The sequence below is a fragment of the Panicum virgatum genome, chromosome 1N, assembly GCF_016808335.1.
Source record: "Panicum virgatum strain AP13 chromosome 1N, P.virgatum_v5, whole genome shotgun sequence".
In the NCBI taxonomy this organism is placed as follows: Eukaryota; Viridiplantae; Streptophyta; class Magnoliopsida; order Poales; family Poaceae; genus Panicum; species Panicum virgatum.
In genome coordinates, this window is record NC_053145.1 from 56,453,485 (window position 1) to 56,478,812 (window position 25,328).

Below are 25,328 nucleotides of genomic sequence, written 5' to 3' on the forward strand. Positions count from 1 at the left end.
TGTCTACCTAAAGATGAGCCTGCCATAATTTTTTCACAATTAAACAAGCATTGTACAGGGCATGAAAAATAATACAATGTATAGTTGCATGGATCAAAACTAAATTCTACAGACGGTTATAGCAAGTTACAGGGCCTCATCTTTTACCAGAACGGTCACATACTCAAGATTAACCCCTAGAAAAATTATTAGAATTTTTCATGTACAGAAACTATTTTTCTTGATTTAGTGTAAATATCTATACTATTAATTAGTTGGACTGGTTCCACCTATCTAAAATTTCTCAAAAATTTTGTACAGTAACTAAATATCAAGTTAAAGTCACTGTAAAAGTTTAAGCTCATTAAACCAAGTTAAACAGTATGTACAAACAAACTAATTTAAACAAGGCATAAAGCAAGATTTAAATAAAACCGATATCTAGGCATGTCAAAAGTCTATGAAACTTTTACACAATGTTATACATCTAACATGTACCCTACTGGCCAAAAATGGCTAACAACTCATGCTTGTAACTTGAGATCTAATATAAAGTATATTTTCTTTGTATTTTAATTGAAGTAAAAACTATTGAGCAAATGAAAAAGTACATGTAACAAAAGTTGTAGATCTATTTTCAAGGAGTCCAGAACAGTTGAGTTTGCATTTTTCTGATTTTTCTACGATTTTTAAATGAATTTACAAGTTCACTGGAAAATCTAGAAAATACAAAAACACAGATTGCAAAGGGGTCCCTGGAATTCTCACAGAACCCCCCTGGAAACCTAAAACTATTCGCGCAGGGGTCCCTGGCCGGAGTTGGGGACAGAGGCGGCGGCGGTGGGGGTTTTCCCGGCGAGGAGGGGCTCGCCGGCGGCTGGGATAGGGCCCAGGGGAGAGAGCTCACCGAGCTCTACCTAAGGATGGGTGATGCGGTCGACGGGGGCGGCCGGAGCAGGGTCGGCGGCGGCGCCCAGGGAGCGGCGGCGGCGGCTGCAGCGGACGACGGCGCTCCGGTGTGGGAGGAGGGGCAAGAGCAGGACGGGGAGCTTCACGGCGCCATGAGGAAGCTAGCTCGGGGGTCGATTGGAGTCGGGGAAAGGCGAAGCAGGGAGGTCCGTGGCGGGCGGGTGGCCGGCGATGTCCACGACGGCGACGGCGGTGTTCCGCGGCGCTGGGAGGCTCTGGGTGAAAATGGGCGGGCCTGGGAGTTGCCTGGGGGTGAATCGAAGCTAGCTGGGTACTCGATAGGGGTGGAGGAGGGCTGAGCTAGGCTCTCCGCGAGAGCCGTGGCTCGGCGGGCGGAAAATGGGGGCGCGGCGGCGCTGCGCGGTGGCGCGGCGGCGCCGGCCGCTCTGGGCGAAGGGGTGGGGCAGATGCGAGGGGAATGGGGTGCGGGCGTGCGTGCACACGTGTGGCGCGAGCTAAATGGGGGAGTGAGGGTGTGAGGAGGGGGCGGGACGCTCGGCGGAGGAAGCAGGGCGTCGGCGGCGAGGGTAGCCGTGGCGCTCCGCGTGCGCGTTTATGGCGCGCTGGCGTGGCTGAGCGGCGAGGCAGCAGCGGGGCAGCGACGCAGTGAAGGCGAGGCGATGATGGCGGGGTGGCGTGCGGGCAGCAGGTGCACGGCCGGCCCGTTTGGGCGCTACGGCGGCGAGGCGGCGCGTCGCCGTGCGCTTGTCGCGGCGTGCGCGTCAACGGGCTGGGCGCGGCGAGGACAGCGTGCGCGCTCAAGTGGAGGGGCGTCAGCGGCGCGGCGAGGTAGCGCGGCGGCAGCGAGGCAGCAAGGCCGCGGCAGCAGCGCAGCGAGGCAGCGAGCGCACGCGCGCTCAAGTGCCTGCGCGCGCGCACAGAGCAGAGAGGAGAGAGTCAGCGGGGAAGAGAGAGAGGGGAGAGAGAAAGAGAGTGGAGAGAGGGAGAAAAAGTCAGCGGTTTGACTTGGTTCAAACTTAAGATTTTCAATGGAAACTCGAAAAATTTTGAACACGAAAGTTGTTCAAAATTAAATTTCCTACAACTTTCCTTTTAGGCAAAAATGCATTTGAGCGTTGGTTTGAAAGTTTAAAATTTGAAATCCAGTTTAATGATCCCGCTTGTGTTTCGGGGTTTTTCTCAAATTTTCATGTTAGAACTTGAAAAACTTTGGACACGAGAGTTGTTTATCTTGTCAAGCTCTACAACTTTCTTGTTGGGCAAAAGTTCGTTTAATCAAAGATGCGAGAGTTGACTTTTTTTGGTGTATTTAAACGGAACCCGGCTTTTAAGTAATTAACCGACTAGGGTTAACTGTGTTATTGCATGTTAATTGCTTGTTTAATAGTGCCAAACACCTGAGGTGTTACAGCCTACCCCCCTTAAAAGAATCTCGTCCCGAGATTCAGATAAGCAAGCTAAGTGCTGGAAAGAGGTGTACCTCCAGTTGAATTCAGAAAACCGGGGAATTTCTGATTTAGGTAGCTTTCAGTTTCCCAAGTAGCTTCCTCTTCGGTATGGTGACTCCATTGAATCTTGTACATTTTAACTGCTTTTCTTCGAGTGACCCTTTCTTTTTGATCTAGAACCTTGATAGGATACTCGACATAAGAGAGATCAGGTTCCACCAATATCTCTGTTTGCTCAATGATCTCGGTTGGAACCCGAACACATTTCTTGAGTTGAGAAACATGGAAAACATCATGTACTGCTGCCAGTCGAGGAGGAAGTCGCAGTCTATAGGCCACGGGTCCACAAACCTCAGTGATTTCATAAGGGCCAACATATCGTGGAGCTAATTTGCCCTTCACGCCGAATCTCTGCACACCTTTGGTCGGCGAGACTCGAAGATAGACATGATTACCCACTTCGAATTGCAAAGGGTCTCTCCTTTTATCAAAATAACTCTTTTGCCTAGACTGGGCAGCCTTTAGATTCTCTTGTATTACTCTTACTTTCTCTTCTGCCTCTGTTACGAGATCGGGTCCGAATACCACTCGTTCTCCGACTTGCGACCAACTCAAAGGGGTACGACACCGTCGACCATATAAGGCCTCAAATGGTGCCATATTCAAACTCTCTTGATAACTATTGTTGTATGAGAACTCCGCTAGAGCTAGACATTTGTCCCAACTCTTGTCATAATGGATGACACAAGCTCTTAACATGTCCTCCAGGATTTGGTTTACCCTCTCCGTTTGTCCATCAGTTTGTGGGTGATAAGCTGAGCTTCGAATTAATTTTGTCCCAAGAGATGCTTGTAACTGTTCCCAAAAGCGTGCAACGAACTGTGTCCCACGATCAGAAATGATGGTCTTGGGTACCCCATGCAAACAAACAATACGATCGAGATAGATCTCAGCGTACTTCTTGGCAGTGTAAGTAGTATGTACTGGAATAAAATGTGCCGTCTTAGTGAGTCTATCCACGATAACCCAAATGGAATCATGCTTCTGGGATGTGTTGGGTAATCCAACGATGAAGTCCATACTTATATCTTCCCATTTCCACGACGGGATAGGTAGAGGTTGAAGCAAACCGGCTACTCTCAAGTGGCTGGCTTTGACTCTCTGGCAGGTGTCACATTTCGAGACATATTTAGCAATTTCCCTTTTCATCCTAGTCCACCAGAAATTCTGCCTAAGATCTTGATACATCTTGGTACTGCCTGGGTGAATAGAAAATTTGGAAAGATGTGCCTCGTCGAGAATTTGCTTCCGAAGATCATGATTTTTCGGAACAACTAAACGACTTTTGAACCATAGGACTCCCTTATGGTCCTGACGAAAACACTTATACTTCCTTTCTCCTTGAGAGAGTTTCTGTTTAATGATCCCAACACCTTTATCATGTAATTGGGCCATAATGATTTGATCATGAAGGGTTGGTTCAACTGAAATGTGATTTAAGGTACCTTGGGGAATCATTTCCAACTGGAGCTTCCTCATCTCATGACAGAGGGTTTCCGAATAGGATTCCACGGATAGGCAATGGCAATGAGCTTTGCGACTGAGTGCATCTGCTACAACATTAGCCTTGCCTAGGTGATAGTGCACCTCAAGATCATAGTCCTTGATTAATTCCAACCACCGTCTTTGTCTCATATTTAGATCAGCTTGAGTGAAAATATATTTGAGACTTTTGTGATCGGTGTAGATATTGCAATGAGTACCCATAAGATAATGCCTCCATATCTTTAGAGCATGAATGACCGCTGCTAATTCAAGGTCGTGAGTAGGATAATTCTGCTCATGGGGTCGAAGAGCTCGTGACGCATAAGCAATAACTCTATTGTCTTGCATGAGCACACAACCAAGACCAGTACCTGACGCGTCACAATACACGTCAAAGGACTTGGTGTTATCAGGTTGAGCTAAGACAGGTGCTGTAGTCAACTGCACCCTTAGGGTGTGGAAAGCCTTTTCACATTTTTCATCCCACACAAACTTTACCCCTTTCTTCAATAGTTCGGTCATTGGCTTAGCAATTCTGGAGAAATCCGGAATGAATCGACGATAATACCCGGCTAAACCAAGAAAACTGCGAATCTGATGAACGGAGGTAGGAGGTTTCCAGTCCATCACTTCTTGCACTTTGCTAGGATCCACGGCTATGCCTTCGCTGGAAATAGTGTGGCCCAAGAACTTCACACTATCTAGCCAGAATTCACATTTGGAGAATTTAGCATAGAGCTGATGGTCCCGAAGACGTTGGAGAACAATGCGCAGATGATTAGCATGGTCTTCCTCATTCTTGGAATAAATAAGGATGTCATCAATGAAAACCACGACGAACTTGTCGAGCTCAGGCATGAATACCGAGTTCATGAGATACATGAAATAGGCAGGTGCATTTGTGAGACCAAAAGACATGACTAAATACTCATAGAGTCCATACCGTGTGGAGAATGCGGTTTTAGGAATATCACATGGACGAATTTTAATCTGATGATAGCCGGAGCGAAGATCAATCTTTGAGAAAATCCTAGCTCCAGCCAGTTGATCGAAGAGAACATCAATGCGGGGAAGGGGATATTTGTTTTTGATTGTCACCGCATTGAGAGGTCGGTAGTCCACACACAACCTCAAACTATCATCCTTTTTCTTTACAAAGAGGGCTGGACAACCCCAAGGTGATGCACTGGGGCGAATAAAGCCTTTGTCCAGAAGTTCTTGAAGTTGGATTTTTAACTCGGCCAACTCTTTAGGTGGCATTCTATATGGCCTCTTTGAGATAGGGGCAGTGCCTGGTTGTAGTTCAATAATAAACTCAATCTCTCTATCTGGTGGCATTCCTGGCAAGTCATCCGGGAACACATCGGTGTACTCGCATACCACAGGAATTTCTTCTAGGTTGGATGTGCTCAGGGCAAATGCACAAGAATTGACACACTCTCGGAAGGGTAAATAGAGAGTAGTGGCTCCATATTTTGGCGAATTTAATTCGACCGCCCTGGCGGGAATATCTATTATAACCCCATGCTGAGTCATCCAATTCATCCCCAAGATGATATCTATACCCTGAAGTGGTAGGAGTATAAGGTCGGTGTTGATGGTCAGGCTACCCAACTTGATTGGCACAAGCCGTGTTATTTGATTCGAAGCGATTTTACCCCCTGGGGTTGATATCATGTACGACCCTTTTGTGTGAGTAAAATCCAAACCCATTTTTGCACCAAATTTTGCACCAATGAATCTATGCGATGCACCAGAATCAAATAATATAACTGCAGGCTTGTTGTGGATAGAAAATGTACCCGTCATCACTGGTGCGCCCTCAGGAAGTTCTGCAAGAGTGGTGAAATTGATACGCCCTTGCTTGACCTGAACAGTTTGCCTTCTGCCCTTGTTCTTGTTGTTTTGATTAAAGCCTTGGCCCTGGTTTTGTCGCCTAGGTTGCGGGCACTCACGGGCGAAATGAGTTGAGCTCCCACAATTGAAACAACGGTTTCCCTCACTTGGACGAGCTGGCGGTGGAGCAGTTGGCCTTGGGCCAGTTAACTGAGGAATAGGGAAACGTGCAACACTTTGCTGCAGTGGAGGCCTGATAACCCAACGCCCTGGCTGAGGGGCTTTCTGAGGAATCTGGGGTGCAACATTCTGTATTATGCGATATCTCTGTGGCTGCGCACTAGAGGGTCCAGCTGGCGCTTTCCTCTTTTTCTCAGCACGGTGAGTCATGATACAGTCTTCTTGAGTGAGTGCGAGATTTACCAGCTCATTGTATGTGTCGACCCTAATGGGGTTTAGTCGTTCCTTGAGCTTGGTGTTTAAGCCTCTACGAAAACGATCACGCTTCTTAACATCGGTGTCAGCATGATAGCCCGCGTACTGACAGAGATTGTTGAAAGCTTGGGCATATTGGAGAACTGTACGTGTCCCTTGAGTAAGAGCCAGGAACTCATTCAGCTTCCTGTCCATGAGTCCTTCTGGAATATGGTGGCCCCTGAATGCAGCCTTGAACTCATCCCAAGTGACAACTTGATCAGCTGGGAGCATGCCAAGGTAGTTATCCCACCAAAGACGTGCCGAACCGCGAAGCTGTTGCGCGGCAAAGCGAGCTTTGTTTTGTTCTGAGCATGGTGCCAGAAGTAGTGAAAACTTGGACTCAATTGTGCGAATCCAAGCGTCCGCATCCAGTGGCTCTTCTGTCTTATTGAACAGAGGGGGCTGAGTTGCCAAGAATTCCGGGTAACCAGCAGCTTGAGGTTGATGAACATTGGGTCCACCCCGTTGCTGTTGCTGTTGTTGTTGCCCCTGGACGAGTTGAAGTAGTAACTCGGTTTGGGCGGCCAGATATTCCGCAAAGTTGGGGGGCGGGGGTGGCGGTCGCTGCGAACTGCTACCATTCGCGTCCCCGAAACCCTCAGGGTTGCCACGTGTCGCTCCCACCATCTGGAATGGCAAATTCACTCATTAGTAGGATGACATATGACAAACCCCAAGAACAGAAGAGTAAGCGCGGAAAAGTAGAACTGAAAGGAGCGTGTAACAATAGGGACAGCAACGCTGTTTGTTACAAGAAAATTCATAACTTGCACTCTGTTCATCGAAATGCGCCCAAATTTTTACAGCAGATAGATAATTTATCATACTACAACTTTGGTATTCAACTCCAAAGCTGAATCGACAGTTAAGGTGGGCTAAAAATTCAATTTCTACTGCTCTGTCCAGTCTGTTTTTCAGCAGGCCGAGGTGTAATGCTCGGGTCGTGAATTTTGACACACAGGTCTAAAAATGCTGAAATTTGGTGAGCACTTAGATCATGAAATTACCAACCACTTTGGTATTCAACATACAGCCCAGAAATACAAAGAAACATGGATAAAAAAAATTCAGACAAGTTTCTGCAGCGATAGACTCCACTGCAATTAAACCATTACAACCATGCATCAAGTTCTTAGCTACAGCCTAAACGATTAAGATACTTTTACATAGGAGTGGTACTCTTTGACAAAAGCGGGGGTACTCAACTCTTAGTTAGCCTATTACATCACCATCCAAATTTAGGCTACCCTACAGAGGAGTATGCGCGAACGACTACTTAAGACATCATCTAAAAGTCGTCTAGGTTGTTGACGGAAGACTCGCTCCTCACTGGAGAGTGAGCTCCCGAAAGTGGTGGCAGGGGCACTCCAGACATAGTGTCAAGTCCTGAGATACCCTGAACCTCCTGGGGCTCCTCCTCCATGGCCTCAGGCTGGGCCTGCTGAGCCTCCAACATCTCAATGTGATCAAAGGCAGCATTCAACTGAACCTGTTGGGCGGTGAACTGCTGCTCCAGAAGTGCAAAGTCAGCATCCCTGTTGTCCAAGAGAACATCACGCTCCTCAATTAGACCCTCTAGTTCGTCAACATGGGCATCAAGATCCCTGATCTGCTCATTCTTAGCAATCACTATCTCATGACTGGTCCGTGCAGAAGCAATGATCTGGGTCATGGCCTTGGCCTGTAAAGTCTGCAAGCGGTAGAGTGCATTCATGCACTTCACTGTCATGGAGATAGTCTCTGCAGCTCTGTTCTGCTGAAGGTACCCAGTGTGTCCGACCCGACTAAGCCAGTTAGGGTCATGGGGCTGCTCTGCTGGGAAGAGGCCAATAGGAGCTAGTGTGACAGCTGCATAATTCTTTTCACAAAACTTGTTGAGTGCTGTCATGGCTGCAACTTCCCACGTGTCAACCAGACGGTGTCCAACTACCTCCAGCTCCAAGGAAGCCCAGTGATCTGGAAAAGGGTGGGGAGCATGAGTCATGCGCACGCGACAGCGCGCAACTCCCATCTCATGGAACTCCTCGCCCACGTAGCGCGGGGGACTGGGATATCCGGCATCGCGCATCACCTCCCAAAGAATGGAGGGAAAACCCTGCCAGTGTGTGCACTCAGAGTGTGCACGCCCATCCTCATCAAATACCAGGAGAGCAGGGGCAGCCATCTGTACAAAAGATGTACACAAGTGAGTGATGGCTAAAACAGATTTTAGGTAGTGCACAAAAACGAGTATAACTGAAAGCACGGAGCTCTAAAAATTCTCAAAATTTACAGGGACATTCCTTAGGTTGTTAGAAACAACTTTGCTAGTCAACTCAAGAGCTAGATCAGAGCCTAAGAAGGTCTTATCCTTATAGTTTGCTTTGCTGTCAGCCCAAAATTTTCAGTGACCAGAGAGCTAGTAAACTGAGTGCTGCGGTCGAACCACTAAGCCTAAAATCACCAAATTTTTACAGAAGCTTGGTGAGTAAATTGGGCATAAGTTTTGTGTTGAACACATCTGCAGAAAACATTTCTAGGACGGCCTAAAAATTCGTGCAACACAGGTGCTCAAAGCTGACAGAAAAACAGGGTGTCAAAGTTTCTAGTGTACCCTATGGTATACAAGTTGGAAAATTCTCAAATTTAAACAGAAGCTAGTAGACGAGTTTTGGAGCAAAATTATCCACTGGCGCTTCTACAGATAAAGTCATCTACCATGTCAAACAAATTCACCTTCCAGGCTATAGCAGAAAATGACAGATTTCTAGATAGACCTTAAGTGAGAGGAGAGGAACCGTGCTCACGGGCAACCTTAACATTCCCGACTAACTCACATCTATCTTCTTTGGCTTTTAATTTTATGAGCATGATGCATGCACGACCTAATCGTCCTTCCAAAGAAAACAATTGCCAAATAGTTTTGGGCTTACGGGGTTAGCACAGGTGGCATGGCACAACTTACGTCTCTCCCTATATATATTTCTAGCCGAGTTCTAACCGTGCTTAACTTACGTAATCGCGGTTAGTGTACCTGCAGAAAATTGACAGATATAAATTTCATTGAACCTTTCATGCCAGCACACATGAAAGCGTCCCCATACATTACCGCTCACTATAGAAGCGGCATCCATGCGTCCAACACTGCATGGACAGCGCTCATACGCTACTGAGGTGACGTATTCACGTTTTCTTTTACTCCCAATATAAACGACCGATGGTCGGTATATTGGCAGCAGCTCAAGTAGGCCACTGCTTGAGCACAGCGTTCGGTTCGCATCACCGACGGGAAGGTCAGACTCCCTCAGCTGACTGAGTATACTTTACTCCCAATATAGCCAACTAATAGTTGGTATATTGGCAGCACCTCAAGTAAGCCACTGCTTGAGGGCAGCGTTCGGCTCGCAACACCGACGGGAAGGTCAAACTCTCTCAGTTGACTGAGGATTCTTACCGTCTTACCTTAGCGTAGGTGCGTCGTTACATAATGTAAAGTACTGAATTTAAAGTACAGAAAGTAATGTGCTGGAAGTCAGTTATAAATAAACCATAAGTTAGATAGCCACCTAAAACTCCCATAATATTCCCTAGGGCTTTACGTACTATATACAATCCTTAACGAACCAACGTATTTACCGAACGCGATTTTGTGGCTAAGTTTTAAGTAAAAATTTTTAAAATCTAGTCGCACTCTCGGGTGTGCGCTTTGTTCGGCTCTGATACCAGCTGTGGCAGTACCGCCCTAATTAATCCGGCTCAAGTGCGCTAACCATCATCTTAAAGACAATCCCAGCTAACACGCACTTCAAACGGAGTAATTCGGCAGTGCTGTCGGGTAAAGTCCCGAAGAATCCACCTGAGCGTCGATCGAACCCAAAGCTTACATGTAACCCACACGAAGGTGAGTCCAGAGAGTACAACATTACACAAATATATTACATTACGGAGTCTTAACTTAATTATTACAAACCAAGTTCGAAATCTTTGAAAGGTACTTGAAATTCGAAATGAAAGTAGTTCAGAGTTCACTGCAGCGGAAATAAAACGAGTTCTAAACGACGATACATGATGTCATGATGAAGCCCGTACATGACATCACTCGGCATTGCCATCGTTGGCCGGAGTCGTATCCCACTCCACCGACCAACCAGGGGGTAAGGTACACGGCCAAGTCAAGCTAGCAATCATGTCCTCAAAAGTATTACCTGAAATAAAATTGAGCCACAAGCAAGGCTGAGTATACTAATACTCCGCAAGGCTTACCCGACTAGGATATAACTAACCTTCTAACTAGACATGCAAGGCTTTTGGCTTGAGGGGTTTGTCTTTGCCGGAAAGCAGTAAGTCCTTATTTTCCGATTTTAGCTTTCAAGTTCTATTATGCTTAACCATTCTACATTAGCATCTATCCTAAAGCATACATGGTGGAAAGCAATTATTTTTCATCATTCAACCATATTTCTCATCATCATTGTTCCACTTCTTACTCTATGTGGCAAAAGGGTTAAGCAGTCTCAATATCCGTGAGAGACGGACGATTCGAATCGAATTTGTTAACCTGGCCAGGCAGACCTAAACACACGCATGGGGAATGCAGTCACCCACGCGACTTTTCCCCTTTTTCCCCGGGCATGAAACAGGCCCACCGTCCTAGGGTGCCCTGCACCCGTGCGTGACCATAGACCAGACAGTGGGGAGTATGTTCCACGGCCGGTTCCATCAGGTACTTAAGCTTACCGATTACCATATTCTCGGCATGTGGTTAGTACGTTCAAACGCTTAACCACCACTACCACACACCGCGACCTTATCCATTTTGACTAAACAGACGGGGTATCACAAGTACAACAACCCCGCCCGTAAACCTTATATGGCAGTGTGTAGTAAGCATTCAACTCCTACGAGCTCGCGAGTGACAGGAAATCACTCGACTTCTACCGAACCATTAGCATAGCCGACTAGCGACCTACACATACTAGTGTTCAAGCATAGGTACCTAGGATCATGCAACTAAGGTTCCAAACAATTCCTGCAACTTAAATGCACAATAAACAGGAATACAAATAGTTGCATAAATTAAAATAGGTAGGACATGCTCCGGGGCTTGCCTTCCTGAGCGTAACTAGCTGGGGGCTCTTCCGAAACTGGGTTCGGGTCTTCAGTAGCTTCAGTTAGATTCACTTGAGCTTCACGCTGCTCACTCTCGGACTCCGGCACCAACTCGTACGTACCGTCAGGGAGAGTAGTCGAATCTATATGAAATGCATATGCGTGAGTTATTTTAGTGATACGATTTAATCAATTCTTCACTAAAGACTCATAATTCAACGCAACTCAAGATGATTTATAAAATATTCTGTTACATTATTTGGGCAACCATTTATAGAGTAATAATCATTATACTGACTCCACAAAGTAACTCGGATGGGTTGTCTCTTTTATCCCTATGCAGCAAAAGAAAGATTTTACTTATTTATTGCTAGGTTAAGCATGTCCTTATCATAAATAAAGTTACACAGAGATTCTAAGTTTGAAATTTTTATGTAAGATACAAATCTAAATAACTTGCCTACTGTGAAATTTTCAGCCCATTTCATGCAGCCTATTAACCACGAAAAATAAAACAAACAGCTACTACTGGAAACAAAAATGAATTTTACAGGTCAAACTATGCAAGTAATGGTAATGAAATTTTAACTGAGGTTTGTCTACCTAAAGATGAGCCTGCCATAAATTTTTCACAATTAAACAAGCATTGTACAGGGCATGAAAAATAATACAATGTATAGTTGCATGGATCAAAACTAAATTCTACAGACGGTTATAGCAAGTTACAGGGCCTCATCTTTTACCAGAACGGTCACATACTCAAGATTAACCCCTAGAAAAATTATTAGAATTTTTCATGTACAGAAACTATTTTTCTTGATTTAGTGTAAATATCTATACTATTAATTAGTTGGACTGGTTCCACCTATCTAAAATTTCTCAAAAATTTTGTACAGTAACTAAATATCAAGTTAAAGTCACTGTAAAAGTTTGAGCTCATTAAACCAAGTTAAACAGTATGTACAAACAAACTAATTTAAACAAGGCATAAAGCAAGATTTAAATAAAACCGATAGCTAGGCATGTCAAAAGTCTATGAAACTTTTACACAATGTTATACATCTAACATGTACCCTACTGGCCAAAAATGGCTAACAACTCATGCTTGTAACTTGAGATCTAATATAAAGTATATTTTCTTTGTATTTTAATTGAAGTAAAAACTATTGAGCAAATGAAAAAGTACATGTAACAAAAGTTGTAGATCTATTTTCAAGGAGTCCAGAACAGTTGAGTTTGCATTTTTCTGATTTTTCTACGATTTTTAAATGAATTTACAAGTTCACTGGAAAATCTAGAAAATACAAAAACACAGATTGCAAAGGGGTCCCTGGAATTCTCACAGAACCCCCCTGGAAACCTAAAACTATTCGCGCAGGGGTCCCTGGCCGGAGTTGGGGACAGAGGCGGCGGCGGTGGGGGTTTTCCCGGCGAGGAGGGGCTCGCCGGCGGCTGGGATAGGGCCCAGGGGAGAGAGCTCACCGAGCTCTACCTAAGGATGGGTGATGCGGTCGACGGGGGCGGCCGGAGCAGGGTCGGCGGCGGCGCCCAGGGAGCGGCGGCGGCGGCTGCAGCGGACGACGGCGCTCCGGTGTGGGAGGAGGGGCAAGAGCAGGACGGGGAGCTTCACGGCGCCATGAGGAAGCTAGCTCGGGGGTCGATTGGAGTCGGGGAAAGGCGAAGCAGGGAGGTCCGTGGCGGGCGGGTGGCCGGCGATGTCCACGACGGCGACGGCGGTGTTCCGCGGCGCTGGGAGGCTCTGGGTGAAAATGGGCGGGCCTGGGAGTTGCCTGGGGGTGAATCGAAGCTAGCTGGGTACTCGATAGGGGTGGAGGAGGGCTGAGCTAGGCTCTCCGCGAGAGCCGTGGCTCGGCGGGCGGAAAATGGGGGCGCGGCGGCGCTGCGCGGTGGCGCGGCGGCGCCGGCCGCTCTGGGCGAAGGGGTGGGGCAGATGCGAGGGGAATGGGGTGCGGGCGTGCGTGCACACGTGCGGCGCGAGCTAAATGGGGGAGTGAGGGTGTGAGGAGGGGGCGGGACGCTCGGCGGAGGAAGCAGGGCGTCGGCGGCGAGGGTAGCCGTGGCGCTCCGCGTGCGCGTTTATGGCGCGCTGGCGTGGCTGAGCGGCGAGGCAGCAGCGGGGCAGCGACGCAGTGAAGGCGAGGCGATGATGGCGGGGTGGCGTGCGGGCAGCAGGTGCACGGCCGGCCCGTTTGGGCGCTACGGCGGCGAGGCGGCGCGTCGCCGTGCGCTTGTCGCGGCGTGCGCGTCAACGGGCTGGGCGCGGCGAGGACAGCGTGCGCGCTCAAGTGGAGGGGCGTCAGCGGCGCGGCGAGGTAGCGCGGCGGCAGCAAGGCAGCAAGGCCGCGGCAGCAGCGCAGCGAGGCAGCGAGCGCACGCGCGCTCAAGTGCCTGCGCGCGCGCACAGAGCAGAGAGGAGAGAGTCAGCGGGGAAGAGAGAGAGGGGAGAGAGAAAGAGAGTGGAGAGAGGGAGAAAAAGTCAGCGGTTTGACTTGGTTCAAACTTAAGATTTTCAATGGAAACTCGAAAAATTTTGAACACGAAAGTTGTTCAAAATTAAATTTCCTACAACTTTCCTTTTAGGCAAAAATGCATTTGAGCGTTGGTTTGAAAGTTTAAAATTTGAAATCCAGTTTAATGATCCCGCTTGTGTTTCGGGGTTTTTCTCAAATTTTCATGTTAGAACTTGAAAAACTTTGGACACGAGAGTTGTTTATCTTGTCAAGCTCTACAACTTTCATGTTGGGCAAAAGTTCGTTTAATCAAAGATGCGAGAGTTGACTTTTTTTGGTGTATTTAAACGGAACCCGGCTTTTAAGTAATTAACCGACTAGGGTTAACTGTGTTATTGCATGTTAATTGCTTGTTTAATAGTGCCAAACACCTGAGGTGTTACACTCCTTCCTCCTCCTCCTCCGACGATCGCTCTAGGTTGCTAACAGAACAGTTCGGACACGGCCTTCTTTTTCCGCCGCCGTTGTTCCCGACCGCCTCGCTCATCGAGAGGGCGGACGCGCCGACGGCGGCGGCGGCGCGCGACCAGCTTGTGGCCAGGAGCCGTGAGCATTCGAGGCCGAAAAATCTCGCAGTAGACTAGGCACCACCCTGTGAGCCCGTTTAGTTACAAAAAAATTTTCACCCAAAATTTTTTGCCTCACCTTTAGACACATATATGGAGCATTAAATGTAGTTAAAAAATAAAAGTAATTGCACAGTTTAGATGTACACGACGAGACAAATCTTTTGAGTCTAATTAGTGTATGATTAGTCATAAGTGCTACCTATATATGCTAATGATGCGGTCAAAAGCCTCAAAAGATTCGTCTCGCGGTTTCCAAGCGAGTTCTGAAATTAGTTTTTTAATTAATGCTCGAAAATCGCTTCCGACATCTGGTCAAATATTTGATGTGATCTTTGTACCAAAAATTTTCATCTAACTAAACACCCCTATATTATAGATGCGGTTTTGTGGAATCTCATTCCCCCAGCCCGATTCACCATTCACCACCGCGACAGCAACAGTAGCATCCTGTCCCGTTTCACCTCTCACGCTATCTTCTCGGTGTCATCTGCGTCCCCAGCAGCAGCCCGCGTCGAGCACAGTATTCCCACGTCACCATCGCGGAATCGTTTGGGTGTCGGGTCAACTCCGGCCGCCGTAGCGTACTACTCACAGGCCATGACGAAACCGTGGTTCGGGTTGGGTCCCGCCGCCGCCGTGTGGAGTGAAAAGAAAAAATGATTGCGATCGGGAGCGGGCGAATGGGCGAGCGCTGAAGTCCCTTCCGGCCTCCGTCGCGCGACAGCGACGGCGGGCGGGTGGCCAACGGGAAAGGTCCGAAAAGAGCGGCGTCCGGGTGTTCCACGGGAGGGAAGGAGGAAGGTGCCTCGCTTTTCCAACGCCCTCTCCCTACCCCCTTTCCCCGTGCGGCGCTCCCACGCTGAGTCGCTGACCACGGCCTCGTCCTCCCCCCACGTCTCGCGCCATCTCGTCTCCTCTCGCATCCTCCTCACTCGTCGCGTGCGCCGCTAGCCCAGCGGCCCACTCGAGTCGGATCGAGCGCCGGGGGACGGCATGGCTGGCGACGACGGCAGCAGCGCGGGCGCCGGCAGGGGAAGAGGCAGCACGGAAGATGAGGTCCAGATACAGATCGCAGGTCAGTCGCTCTCTCTCTCTCTCTCTCTCTCTCTCTCTCTCCTCGAACGTGGGCTTTGTTTGGCTATCGTCATCCAAAGTGAAAAGACCGACGAGAAGAGCCCATGGATTAGATTCGAGTCCCGGTGTGTGCGTACCTCAGATTGATATCTTCTTCGTGTTGTTGGGTTTTCTAGGGTGCGCGTCGTTGGGCCGGGTCGGAGAACTGCACACGAGGTGTTCGATGAATTGCCTGCTGGTGTACGTCGGCCTGTTGGCTCAGTGGATTTTAGTTGGCAGTTCATGGTTGGGTTTTGGATCGTCTTTCCTTTTTTGTGCGCGAGTCCACGATCGCCTTGCCGTTGCTGCATGCCTGCATGTTCTGGTGATGCGAGCACGTCTGTTTTCAGTTACTGTTCCCACTGTACGGTTAACAGTTTAGAGCATGTGTTAAATTGGCTGTCTCCAGGAGCTGGTTCAGTCGGTTAATTAGGACACCAGATATTTGCAGCATTCCACCAATAGGTGTCGCAAACCTTTGCTTTAGTTACTATAAGCAGCCCTGTTTTATTCTTTCTTCTTTGGGAATAATATGAGTTTTTAAATAGCCCTTTTATGGTTTTTGGCAATAGTGTAATCCGTATATAGATATAATGGACAAATACCCTGCAGTAAATTTGGAGCACTATTGGGATGGCTGGAGTCCCATTCATCAGGATAAGCATAGTTTCACTTGGTTAGTTCGATTAGGCATACGTAGTTTGAAAGGAAAAATAAACTACTGTTTCATTGAGGATGTCCTGTAAGCGTGAGTGCTTAGGCTTAGCATTTGCTGTTTGACATGACCTGTTGACAATTCGTTCCATCTGTTATTTGCAGGATCATCCAAACCTGAAACTTCTTCTACTAACGAAACAGCCAGCCAAAGCTCTCCTACCAAGCATTGGCATTGGTGGTTGATGGTTGTTCTAAACATTTTCTTCCTCATTGCTGGTCAGACAGCATCAACACTCCTTGGGAGGTTCTACTACAACCAGGGTGGAAATAGCAAGTGGATGTCCACATTTGTCCAAACTGCTGGCTTTCCTGTGCTATTCATCGCCCTATATCTGTTCCGTTCAAAATCTACACAAACAGCCACCACTAGCCCTGAGACTTCTGGCACCAAAATTACTCTGATATATATTGCCCTGGGGCTCATCATTGCTGCAGACGACTTGATGTATTCCTATGGCCTATTATACCTTCCTGTATCAACATATTCGCTCATATGTGCTAGCCAGCTGGCCTTCAATGCTGTCTTCTCATATTTCCTCAATGCTCAAAAGTTCACTGCATTGATTTTCAACTCTGTAGTCCTCCTTACCTTTTCTGCTGCACTTCTTGGAGTTGATGAAGATTCTCAGGGTACTAATGGTTTATCGCATGGGAAGTACATATTGGGTTTCGTGCTGACGCTAGGAGCATCAGCCACATACTCCCTGATTCTCTCTTTGATGCAAGTTACATTTGAGAAGGTTATTAAGAGGGAGACTTTCTCAGTCGTCTTGAACATGCAGATATATACAGCACTTGTGGCAACAATAGCTTCTCTTATTGGGTTATTTGCAAGTGGTGAATGGAAGACTTTAGAGGGAGAGATGCATGCCTTCGGCTCAGGGAAGCTGTCCTACGTGATGACACTTCTGTGGACTGCTATATCTTGGCAGATAGCTTCCGTTGGAGTGGTGGGTTTGATCTTTGTGGTGTCATCACTCTTTTCAAATGTGATAAGCACACTAGCTCTACCCATCATTCCAGTTTTTGCTGTGATTTTCTTCCACGACAAGATGGATGGAGTGAAGATTATTGCTATGTTGATGGCCATCTGGGGATTTATTTCATATGGCTACCAATTATATGTTGATGACAAGAAAGCTAGGAAGACTTCAGTTAGTGTGGAGGAGAGTTCTTAAGTGCTTGTTACATTGTTCCCCATGCTCCTGCCAATATAAGTTGTTGGCGCTGCACTGAGTGAGTTACTAGTTCTTGTAGCCAAAAAAGGCTCAACCTAATGTTGCTCAATTCTTAGGTATATACCTCTATTAGTTCCTACGTACGGTTGTATCATCCTGAAAATAAGAAGATAATGATATTTTCAGAGGCTCTCTAAGTTTCTCATTGTCTCGTGCTTGACCTGAATGTTCTTGTTGCAACTATTGTGCCACTGCGATATTGTGGTGCCATGGGTTTGGCACAATTTAGTATTTCACTATTTCTAGGTGGTGGATGCTGGGTACTGTTTATGCTACTGCCCTTTTGTGATGGGACTCTGGGGTAAAGTTGATCTGATGCTTGTGGTATTTGGGGTGGGAAGTTGCTAATTCATTTCATCAGTTAACAACTTTAGTACCACTTTGACTTGTATTTATGTTTAAGCACTTGCCTCATGTTGACATATAGAATGAAACCCTTGTGCAGTTGTGCTGCTTGATCTGTAAACTCAGATGTCGTCATTACTTTGAAATTTCTAACCATGAAAGAACCAATTGAACAAATTCTTATTCTACATTTGATTCCGAGAGCCCTTTAATGCACAGACTGACATATAATGTATGATTTGATCTTTCACGACTCTAACAAAAACTCACTTCATAAATTTCGAGTTTCTTGGTTTCACAATGAATTAGAATTCCACCAAGACATATTTTATATGTATTACTGGCAGAGTATGGATGGACAGCATCTGTCACTTCTAGATCTCCATGCTGATGAAGCAGGATCATGAATCCTCGCCAACATATCTGAATCATGATGTAACAGGATACTAAAGATAAGGAAAATGTATAATTGGATTTGTCAGGCCTTAAAGTGGTAGTACAAGCTATTCGGACTTATATTTTGCTAATTGGTGATGCTAACAATTCTGCTTCAGAAAAGGTGTTTCAGTGTGATACATTCAGTGGTTTGATATACATCACTGTTGAATCTGACTCAAGAGAATCGTCCATGGTGTCTTAGCTTTATTGCTACATCTATGTGAAATCCAATTGAGCCACATTGTTTTCAGCTGAAACTATCTGCGTCCAACTTGGATTTTACCGTTTCAGATATCTCGAGGAGATAAAATCTGCAACTGGTGAACCTGAGCTATTATTTTGTTATGGCATATTGGACATGTTCGTCATGAGGATTCTGCAGCCTGCATGAGTAGGCTGATCATACCATAACAATGGGCCATCTTCGTGCTTATCCTTCGGTTGATTTCTATATGACCTAGACAACGATTTTGAGACGTTTGCATTTTTATGGAGTGTCAAAATGTATATATGCAATCATATGAAATATTGGGGGCTTGGGTAATTTCTGAATCCAATGGAATAAGAGTCTTCAGTCTATCACAGGAAGTATGTATTACCTTACTTATCATTATCAGAATATAAATGTACATGACACTGCAGGCTGAGCAACCATGCTGCTGTACTGAAGGAAATCGAGGCCAAGAAGATGAAAGGCGCCTCTTGCTGGCTGAACTGTGATTCAACAACGGAGTGGTAGCAAGCATTCACTTTGCTGCGCCAATGTTTGCTTCATTTGTGCACCTCAGATGTTGCAGAAATACAGGAATAATGGTCCTACGATCCTATCACCTCAGATGGATGCATTCGTTATGACTTGATGAGGATAACTCCAGATCTGTTGCCACTGAGGCGCTGGTCATGCTTTGTAAATATATATGTGGCGAGATTGCTGGGCTGAAGCTATTTTCGACTCCCATGTATGCCTGACAAAACTATTCGTATGACACCGTATGAGCGGATACATATGAGATTCAAGTTTCTTTCCTGTGTTATTCCAGTTGTTAAGTTTCTTTGTAATCACGATTTCGTAAGACTTGAACTTCTCCTCCTCCTTAAATGACACAACAGTGCTCCTGCTTTTATTTTATTTTATTTAAAAAAAAGGTCCGTCGTAGAGCAAAGCTCCTGCCAGTTTTAGAGTTGCTGAAGATGGAAGATGATCAGTTTTTGGCCTGCCATTTTGTACTCCTATGAGTTCACTTATCTGCACCTCACCCATAGAACTAAACTAAGTGAACTAACCAATGAACTAACTGCACTCCAGATCGACACGCTGTGCAGATCACTGGATCAGTCTATCAGCCCTTTGACTGACTTGACCACTTTGTTCGCGGACCACTCTTTGGCTCCATGGTTGTGGTCCTCGCCGCTCGTCAGTTTGGAGCCGAAGAAGTACACATGATTAGCTAGCACGGAACTACCAGGGATGGTCCCAAACCAACGGCAACACTTGATTCAAGCGCCTCCGGTCCGGTCCGTTGTGAACGCAGTTACGAGCCATCCGCTTCGCCTCGGCCGGCGTCGACAGTTGACGCACCAACTCTCTGCTCCGGTCAAGACCGGGGACAGACATGCGCTTGCATCCGCGAAACATTCCTCGCCGGCGACCAGCTGGATCCGAACGAGAGACGCGCGTGCACGAAGACGAAGCATCCATCCATCCATGGCCTTCACTCTCGATCATCCCGTCATCGCCTCGCCGGAACAACAGCTGTTCATGAAGCCCGAGACCTGAACGAACAGAAAGTTTGTTGCGACGAGGCGCACTCCGCCGGCTGCTGCCGCTACTAATTTTATCCTTGGCCGCCAAGGGAAAACAGCACGAAAACGAGCGACCGCGACCAGACGGGTCTCCTGCTGTCGTGCATCTGCCGCCGACCCTACAGGAAGGAGCCACCAACACCACCGCCGCCGCCACCTGCCCGATCCCACCACCACCACTGGATATTGTCGTGTGCGCGCTACGGCTCCGCCGCTGCGAATGCCGCAGCGACGGCACGCGCGCGCGCGGCCGCCGGTCGGTCAACCACACCGCACTAGCGCGCGCGAGACTGATCGGGAGCACAGCCGCGCCGAGTGCCCGGCCCGGGCGCGTCCGAGTCCTCGCCGTCATCATCGCGATGGCGCCTCCACCCCACCCACCACTAGAGCGCGCGGGGGGGGGGGGGGGGTCTCCGTGCATGTGTGCCGCCTCGCCGCCGGCCGTTCACGTCCGGCTAGCTGGGCGCCCCCGCGAAAACTACGGGCGCATTAAGCGTGATCTCGAAGGGAGGCGAAAGCTCCCCGGGTGGCAGACTGGCAACCTCCCGCCCTGGCCGACGCATGGTGCGCGCCAGGATGGCGTGCTCCAACTCCATGGTGGGGTTTCTGTTTCTACTTTCTACCGGATACGATTTTACTTCCGTCACTCAGGATGATATCCTGGCCAAACCATCTCAGCTTCGATGTCCATGTCACGGCCCATAAACGAACTTTGTGCTGATCGGGTAGACTTTGCCGCGGATAAATTATCCAGGTTGACTTTTTGCATTTTATATAAACCAGACCAAGCCACATCAGACAGGTTGACTTTCGCAGAAGCCCATTGGCTCGGAAATCCCAAGCGTGCCATGTGGAGACGCAAAACAAGTTGAAACCCGACGGGCTCTTGGCGAGTCAAACAAAGCCATGAAGCACATCATCTGCTAAGAAGGGTACAGTCTACAGAGTTTAGTCTATCCTTTTGCTTCCTGTCCAGGATAACATGCCTGGGCATTTCAAACACGGGAGCGATAGAAAAACACAAAACAAGCTACAAAGTCCAACCATCCGCCCCCAAATAAACTACTCGAACGCTTAACATATAATGTGTAGGTTCACACATCATCATCAGCCGGTCAAGCTAATATTCCCTCTCTTCTAAATTCGCTGTGTTTGCTTGGCTTGTCAGCCAACCAACCAGTAGTACTGTTCTCATACTAAATCAGCATCAGCCACCAACTACCAGCCAGTCAGCAGTATTGTTCTATTATAACAAATCAGCACTAGCCATCAGCCACAGCCAAGCGAACACAACGATTATAGGTTATTTTAGAAATCTAGATACATAACTTTTACCATATATCTAGATATAGTTTTTATCTAGATTTGCTGTGTTCGTATGGCTTGTCAGCCAACCAGCCAGTAGTATTATTCTCTTATACTAAATCAGCACCAGCCACCAGCTACCAGCCAGTCAGCATTACTATTTTCTCATAACAAATCAGTACCCACCATCAGCCACCGCTATGCAAATACAACTATCTAAATTTGCCAAATGAAAAAATTTGTTATGTAGCATTCAAAAATGACGATTTTCTTCGTAAAATACCACTGAAATCGTTCGGTCCCGTAAAAACATCGTTCCGTCACAATTTCTCCCGATACGTCAGCCACGATGTCTTCTTCCTCTCTGGCACGCCTGCTCCTGCCTGTCACCTAGCTCCGGCCGCTAGCATGGCCGTGTCCCTCTCCTTCCCCGTCCCGATCCCGTCGGCACTGCTCCACGCGGCCGCCCACTTCCTCCACCTTCCCACCACTCCGACTCACCATCCGCAACCGCCGCCAACTTTCTCCACCTTGCCGACAAAGGAGCAATGGCGACTCCACCATCAATGTTCCTCCGCTGCCTCCTCTTCTTCGCCTTCCCCTCTCACCATGGCTGCGGCGGGGCCTGCTCTGTTGTCCTCCTCCCCATTCAACGCCGCGAGAACGGCTGTGCGCTTGCCATCCTAGGCCTCGCACGGGCCCAGTCAGGCACGGCGCATGGCGCCCACATCGTCGACAACAACGCCGCGACCACCTCAGTGTCACACCGCGCCAGCGAGGTGGCCTTCGAGGCTGCATGCACTGCCGCGGGGACCCGCTACGACACCCGATGCCGGACACCACGGGAGGCTGCTCCCGCGGCCGCGGCTCCGGTGGATGGTGCTGCTGCTGCTACTCCGGTGACCTTGCGCACCTGTTCCCGGCACTGCCGCTACCCCCTGGGCTTGTTCTCCCTCTCCTCTCGCATCATCCGCCCCTTCTTGTCGGGCACGTCCGCCACCGCCCTCTTCTTCGCCTCCCACTCCACTCTGATGCAGCCGACTCCATCGATGCGTCGTCGCTGGTTCTGCCCGCCTTGGACGGCGCCAACTCCTCCTCGGCCTCCGCTTGACTAGGCCACGGCACTGGCGCCTCGGACAGCACCACCACCTTCTTCTCCTCCTCCTCCTCCTTCGTGTCTACCTCGGCCACCGGTGGCAGCGCGTGGGCGCTCTCCTTCTCCTTCTCCACTACCGGTAGCGAGGCAGCCACCTTGCCCCTGGCGTCGGATGCCGGCGCCGGCGTGGGTGTGCCCGAGGAGGAAGATGACGTCGTGACGGGAGTTAGCGGAAAACATGAGGGAATGCTACTTTCGAGTAAGGCTTGCAGTTTTTAGTGGTATTTTTACGGGGCTAAATAATTTTGATGGTATTTTACGAAAATCACCAATTTTCAATGCTATACAACTAATTTTTTCTTTACTAAAACGATCTACAATTTGGAGAGGTGGGAGTGCCCAACGAATACAGTGCCGTCATCATAGCATGTTTCTCTTTCACATCGTGGACAGCCGGGAAGTCACTATGAGAGGCTCTAATGCGAGGAGGATCTTGTCCAAATCGCCCCGGTTTCATGTCTGAAATTAGTGCAAGCATCTCAGGAAGACTGTACTGCTGGTACGTCTATCTTCTCTGTTGAAGAAGACGGAGCGCTTGTGACCACGGTGGACGTCAGCTGACTCCAATACGCACAAAGGGGTTGGGGATCACCGGATCATTGAATAGGTTGGTTTGGTGTACCAGCAAAAGAGGGAGTAATGGAGAAACTAGTGAGCACTGAGCAGCCATCCACCATCAATATGCTGCCTGCCTCCATGTGAATCCTCTGACCAAATGGAATTGAAGTGACCAGTATATAGAATGTTTCGACATATGGAGTACTAAATGAAGTCGCTACAGTAATCATTCGCTAATTACAATCGCGAGACGAAACTAAACAGGTGCCGGAAAAAGCTTGGATTAAAGAGAGTTCAATTTTGCAAAACAACAAGATTAGATAGCTAGCTGTACAAACATGAACAAATACTTGATACAAGCAGCTTGTTACATTGCCACATAATCATGTTGGGCCGACAAGCAGTAGTAACCTAACCTTGTACATGTCAACGGAGTGGTTTGGAGTTTGGGTGTGCCAATCTTACAGACAGACTCTTCTCTTCACAGGTGGACAAAATGTAAATCCAAAAAAGGAAGAGAAGCTAAGAAATTGGACTAGTAATCCTGATTAGGTGGTGATAATCAGGGGATGAAAAAGGGTAAACATGGAAAGATCACCGGAACCGGCCACCGTCGGCGAGCTTCCGGGAGCGGCAGCGCGTGACGGAGGCGACGGACGAGAGGTTGTGGAGCGGCGATGACCGGAGCTCGCTGGAGAAGGCGCCGGGGTCTGGCGGCTGGACCGGGCGGTGGCGGCGCCCCGGGCTGGGCCGCACTAGCGGGCTGAGGCAGACGGCGAAGCCCGACGCCATGCTGTTGGTCTGGCGGCGCCGGCACGGGGTCTTCCGCATCGGGGAAGGGGACGGCCTCCACGGCGGGTCCGCGGCGGGCGAGCTGCTCTCCTCGCCGCTTCCATGGCTGTCCCGCTCCGGCGAGAGGCCCCGGTTGCTGAGCACGCGGCAGAAGCGACTGGGCGGGGCCGACGGCGGCGAGGAGGCGGCGGCCGCCGCCGGCGCCTGCTTCTTGCGGCGGCGCGGTATGATTCCGACGAGCCAAGAATGCTTCTTGCGCTCCCTGGCGCCCCCCTGATGTTTGCCCTCCTGCGCCGATCTGTGGTGGTGGCCGAAGAGCGTGGCGAGGACCGAGAACTTCCCCGCGCGCCGCTTCTCGTACTCGTAGCCGATGTCGCCCTCCTGGAGCGCTGCGCCGCCGTAGGCCGGCCCCACCTGCGGCGTCCGGAAGAAGAGCAGGCTCGGGTGGTGCCTGAGCGCGCCGCCCCCGCCCGCGGCGTCCGACTTGCTGCGGGACACGTACGGCGACACCGACCTCGGGAACGCCGCGGGCTCGGGCGCCGGAGGGGCCTGCGCCTGCGCGCGCGCGGGCGGGGAGGACGCGCCGTTCCGCTCGGCCGCGAGCACGAGCAGGCGGCCGCGGAGACACGTGGCGCAGACGCCGCCGCCGCCGGCCGGGAACGGGTGCTTCTTGCACCTCATGCTCATCCCGCCGCGCCTCCCCTCATCTCGTCGCCGGAGCCTCGCGCTCCCTCGGCGCGGCCATGGGTTGGTGGGTGGATGGATCGACGACGACGAGGAAGCGGGGCGAAATTCCCGACGGCGCAGACGCCACCTGCCTTCCTCGCTTTCGGCTGTTTGCGGATCGCTTAAATTTGGGTGGGTTTTGTTTAATTAAGCGCGGGCGGAGGAGGAGCCGAGGAAGGAGCAGCGATTTGGCTTGTCTTGGATGGCTACGCGGCAGAGGTGCAGGCCGAGCGGGCGCGTGCGTTTTGGGCGGATGCGAGAGAGAGAAAGGATCTTTTCGTCTCGGCACTGGGGTTCCCGGGTTAAATAGATAGAGGCCCGTTCGGACGGAGCGCCGGCGTGGAAGGAAGAAGCAGGCGGACGGGGTGCGGGGCGGAGGAGAATGGTGAGAGGGACGACGAGGTGCCAGCAGCCGGCACGGGAGGGAGAGGCACGAGCGACCGACCCCTCTGTTGGTCTACTGGTGTTGGGTGAGCCGATGGGACCTCATGATTTCGTGGCTGGGTGGATTCGGCGTTGCCTGGGCCTGGATTGGATTGCGCCTGCAGTGGTGTGTGCGTGGCCACTGGTTTGTGGTGTCTCGTGGCAACGTGGTGGGTTTGGATTGCCGTAGCGACAACCGGGGCGAATCGGATAGGAAAAAATGTGTGTTTTGGAGTTTGGCACGCTTGCCCTCTCCGTGCACGCACGTAGCAAGTTGGTGCGAAATCTAAGATGGTCGCTGCTCGGTAGTG

The 25,328-nt window shown here is 49.3% G+C and overlaps 2 protein-coding genes across 3 annotated transcripts; one reads left to right on the forward strand and one right to left on the reverse strand.

Moving 5' to 3' along the window:
* Positions 1-15,104: 15,104 nt before the first annotated feature.
* On the forward strand, positions 15,105-17,637 carry LOC120656851 (probable purine permease 11). 2 transcript variants are annotated; one of them, XM_039935042.1, is made up of 3 exons: positions 15,109-15,478; positions 15,654-15,717; positions 16,336-17,637. In XM_039935042.1, the coding sequence occupies exon 3, from the start codon at positions 16,416-16,418 to the stop codon at positions 17,409-17,411; it is 996 nt and encodes a 331-aa protein (XP_039790976.1). In that variant the 5' UTR covers positions 15,109-15,478; positions 15,654-15,717; positions 16,336-16,415; the 3' UTR covers positions 17,412-17,637. The 2 variants fall into 2 exon arrangements, with proteins under 2 accessions (XP_039790975.1, XP_039790976.1); XM_039935041.1 differs by lacking the exon at positions 15,654-15,717 and having other exon boundaries at positions 15,105-15,478.
* Positions 17,638-23,333: 5,696 nt separating this feature from the next.
* Positions 23,334-25,029, reverse strand: LOC120656852 (serine/arginine repetitive matrix protein 1-like). Its single transcript, XM_039935044.1, has one exon. It carries the CDS (start codon positions 24,553-24,555, stop codon positions 23,671-23,673), a length of 885 nt encoding a protein of 294 aa, XP_039790978.1. The 5' UTR covers positions 24,556-25,029; the 3' UTR covers positions 23,334-23,670.
* Positions 25,030-25,328: the final 299 nt, after the last annotated feature.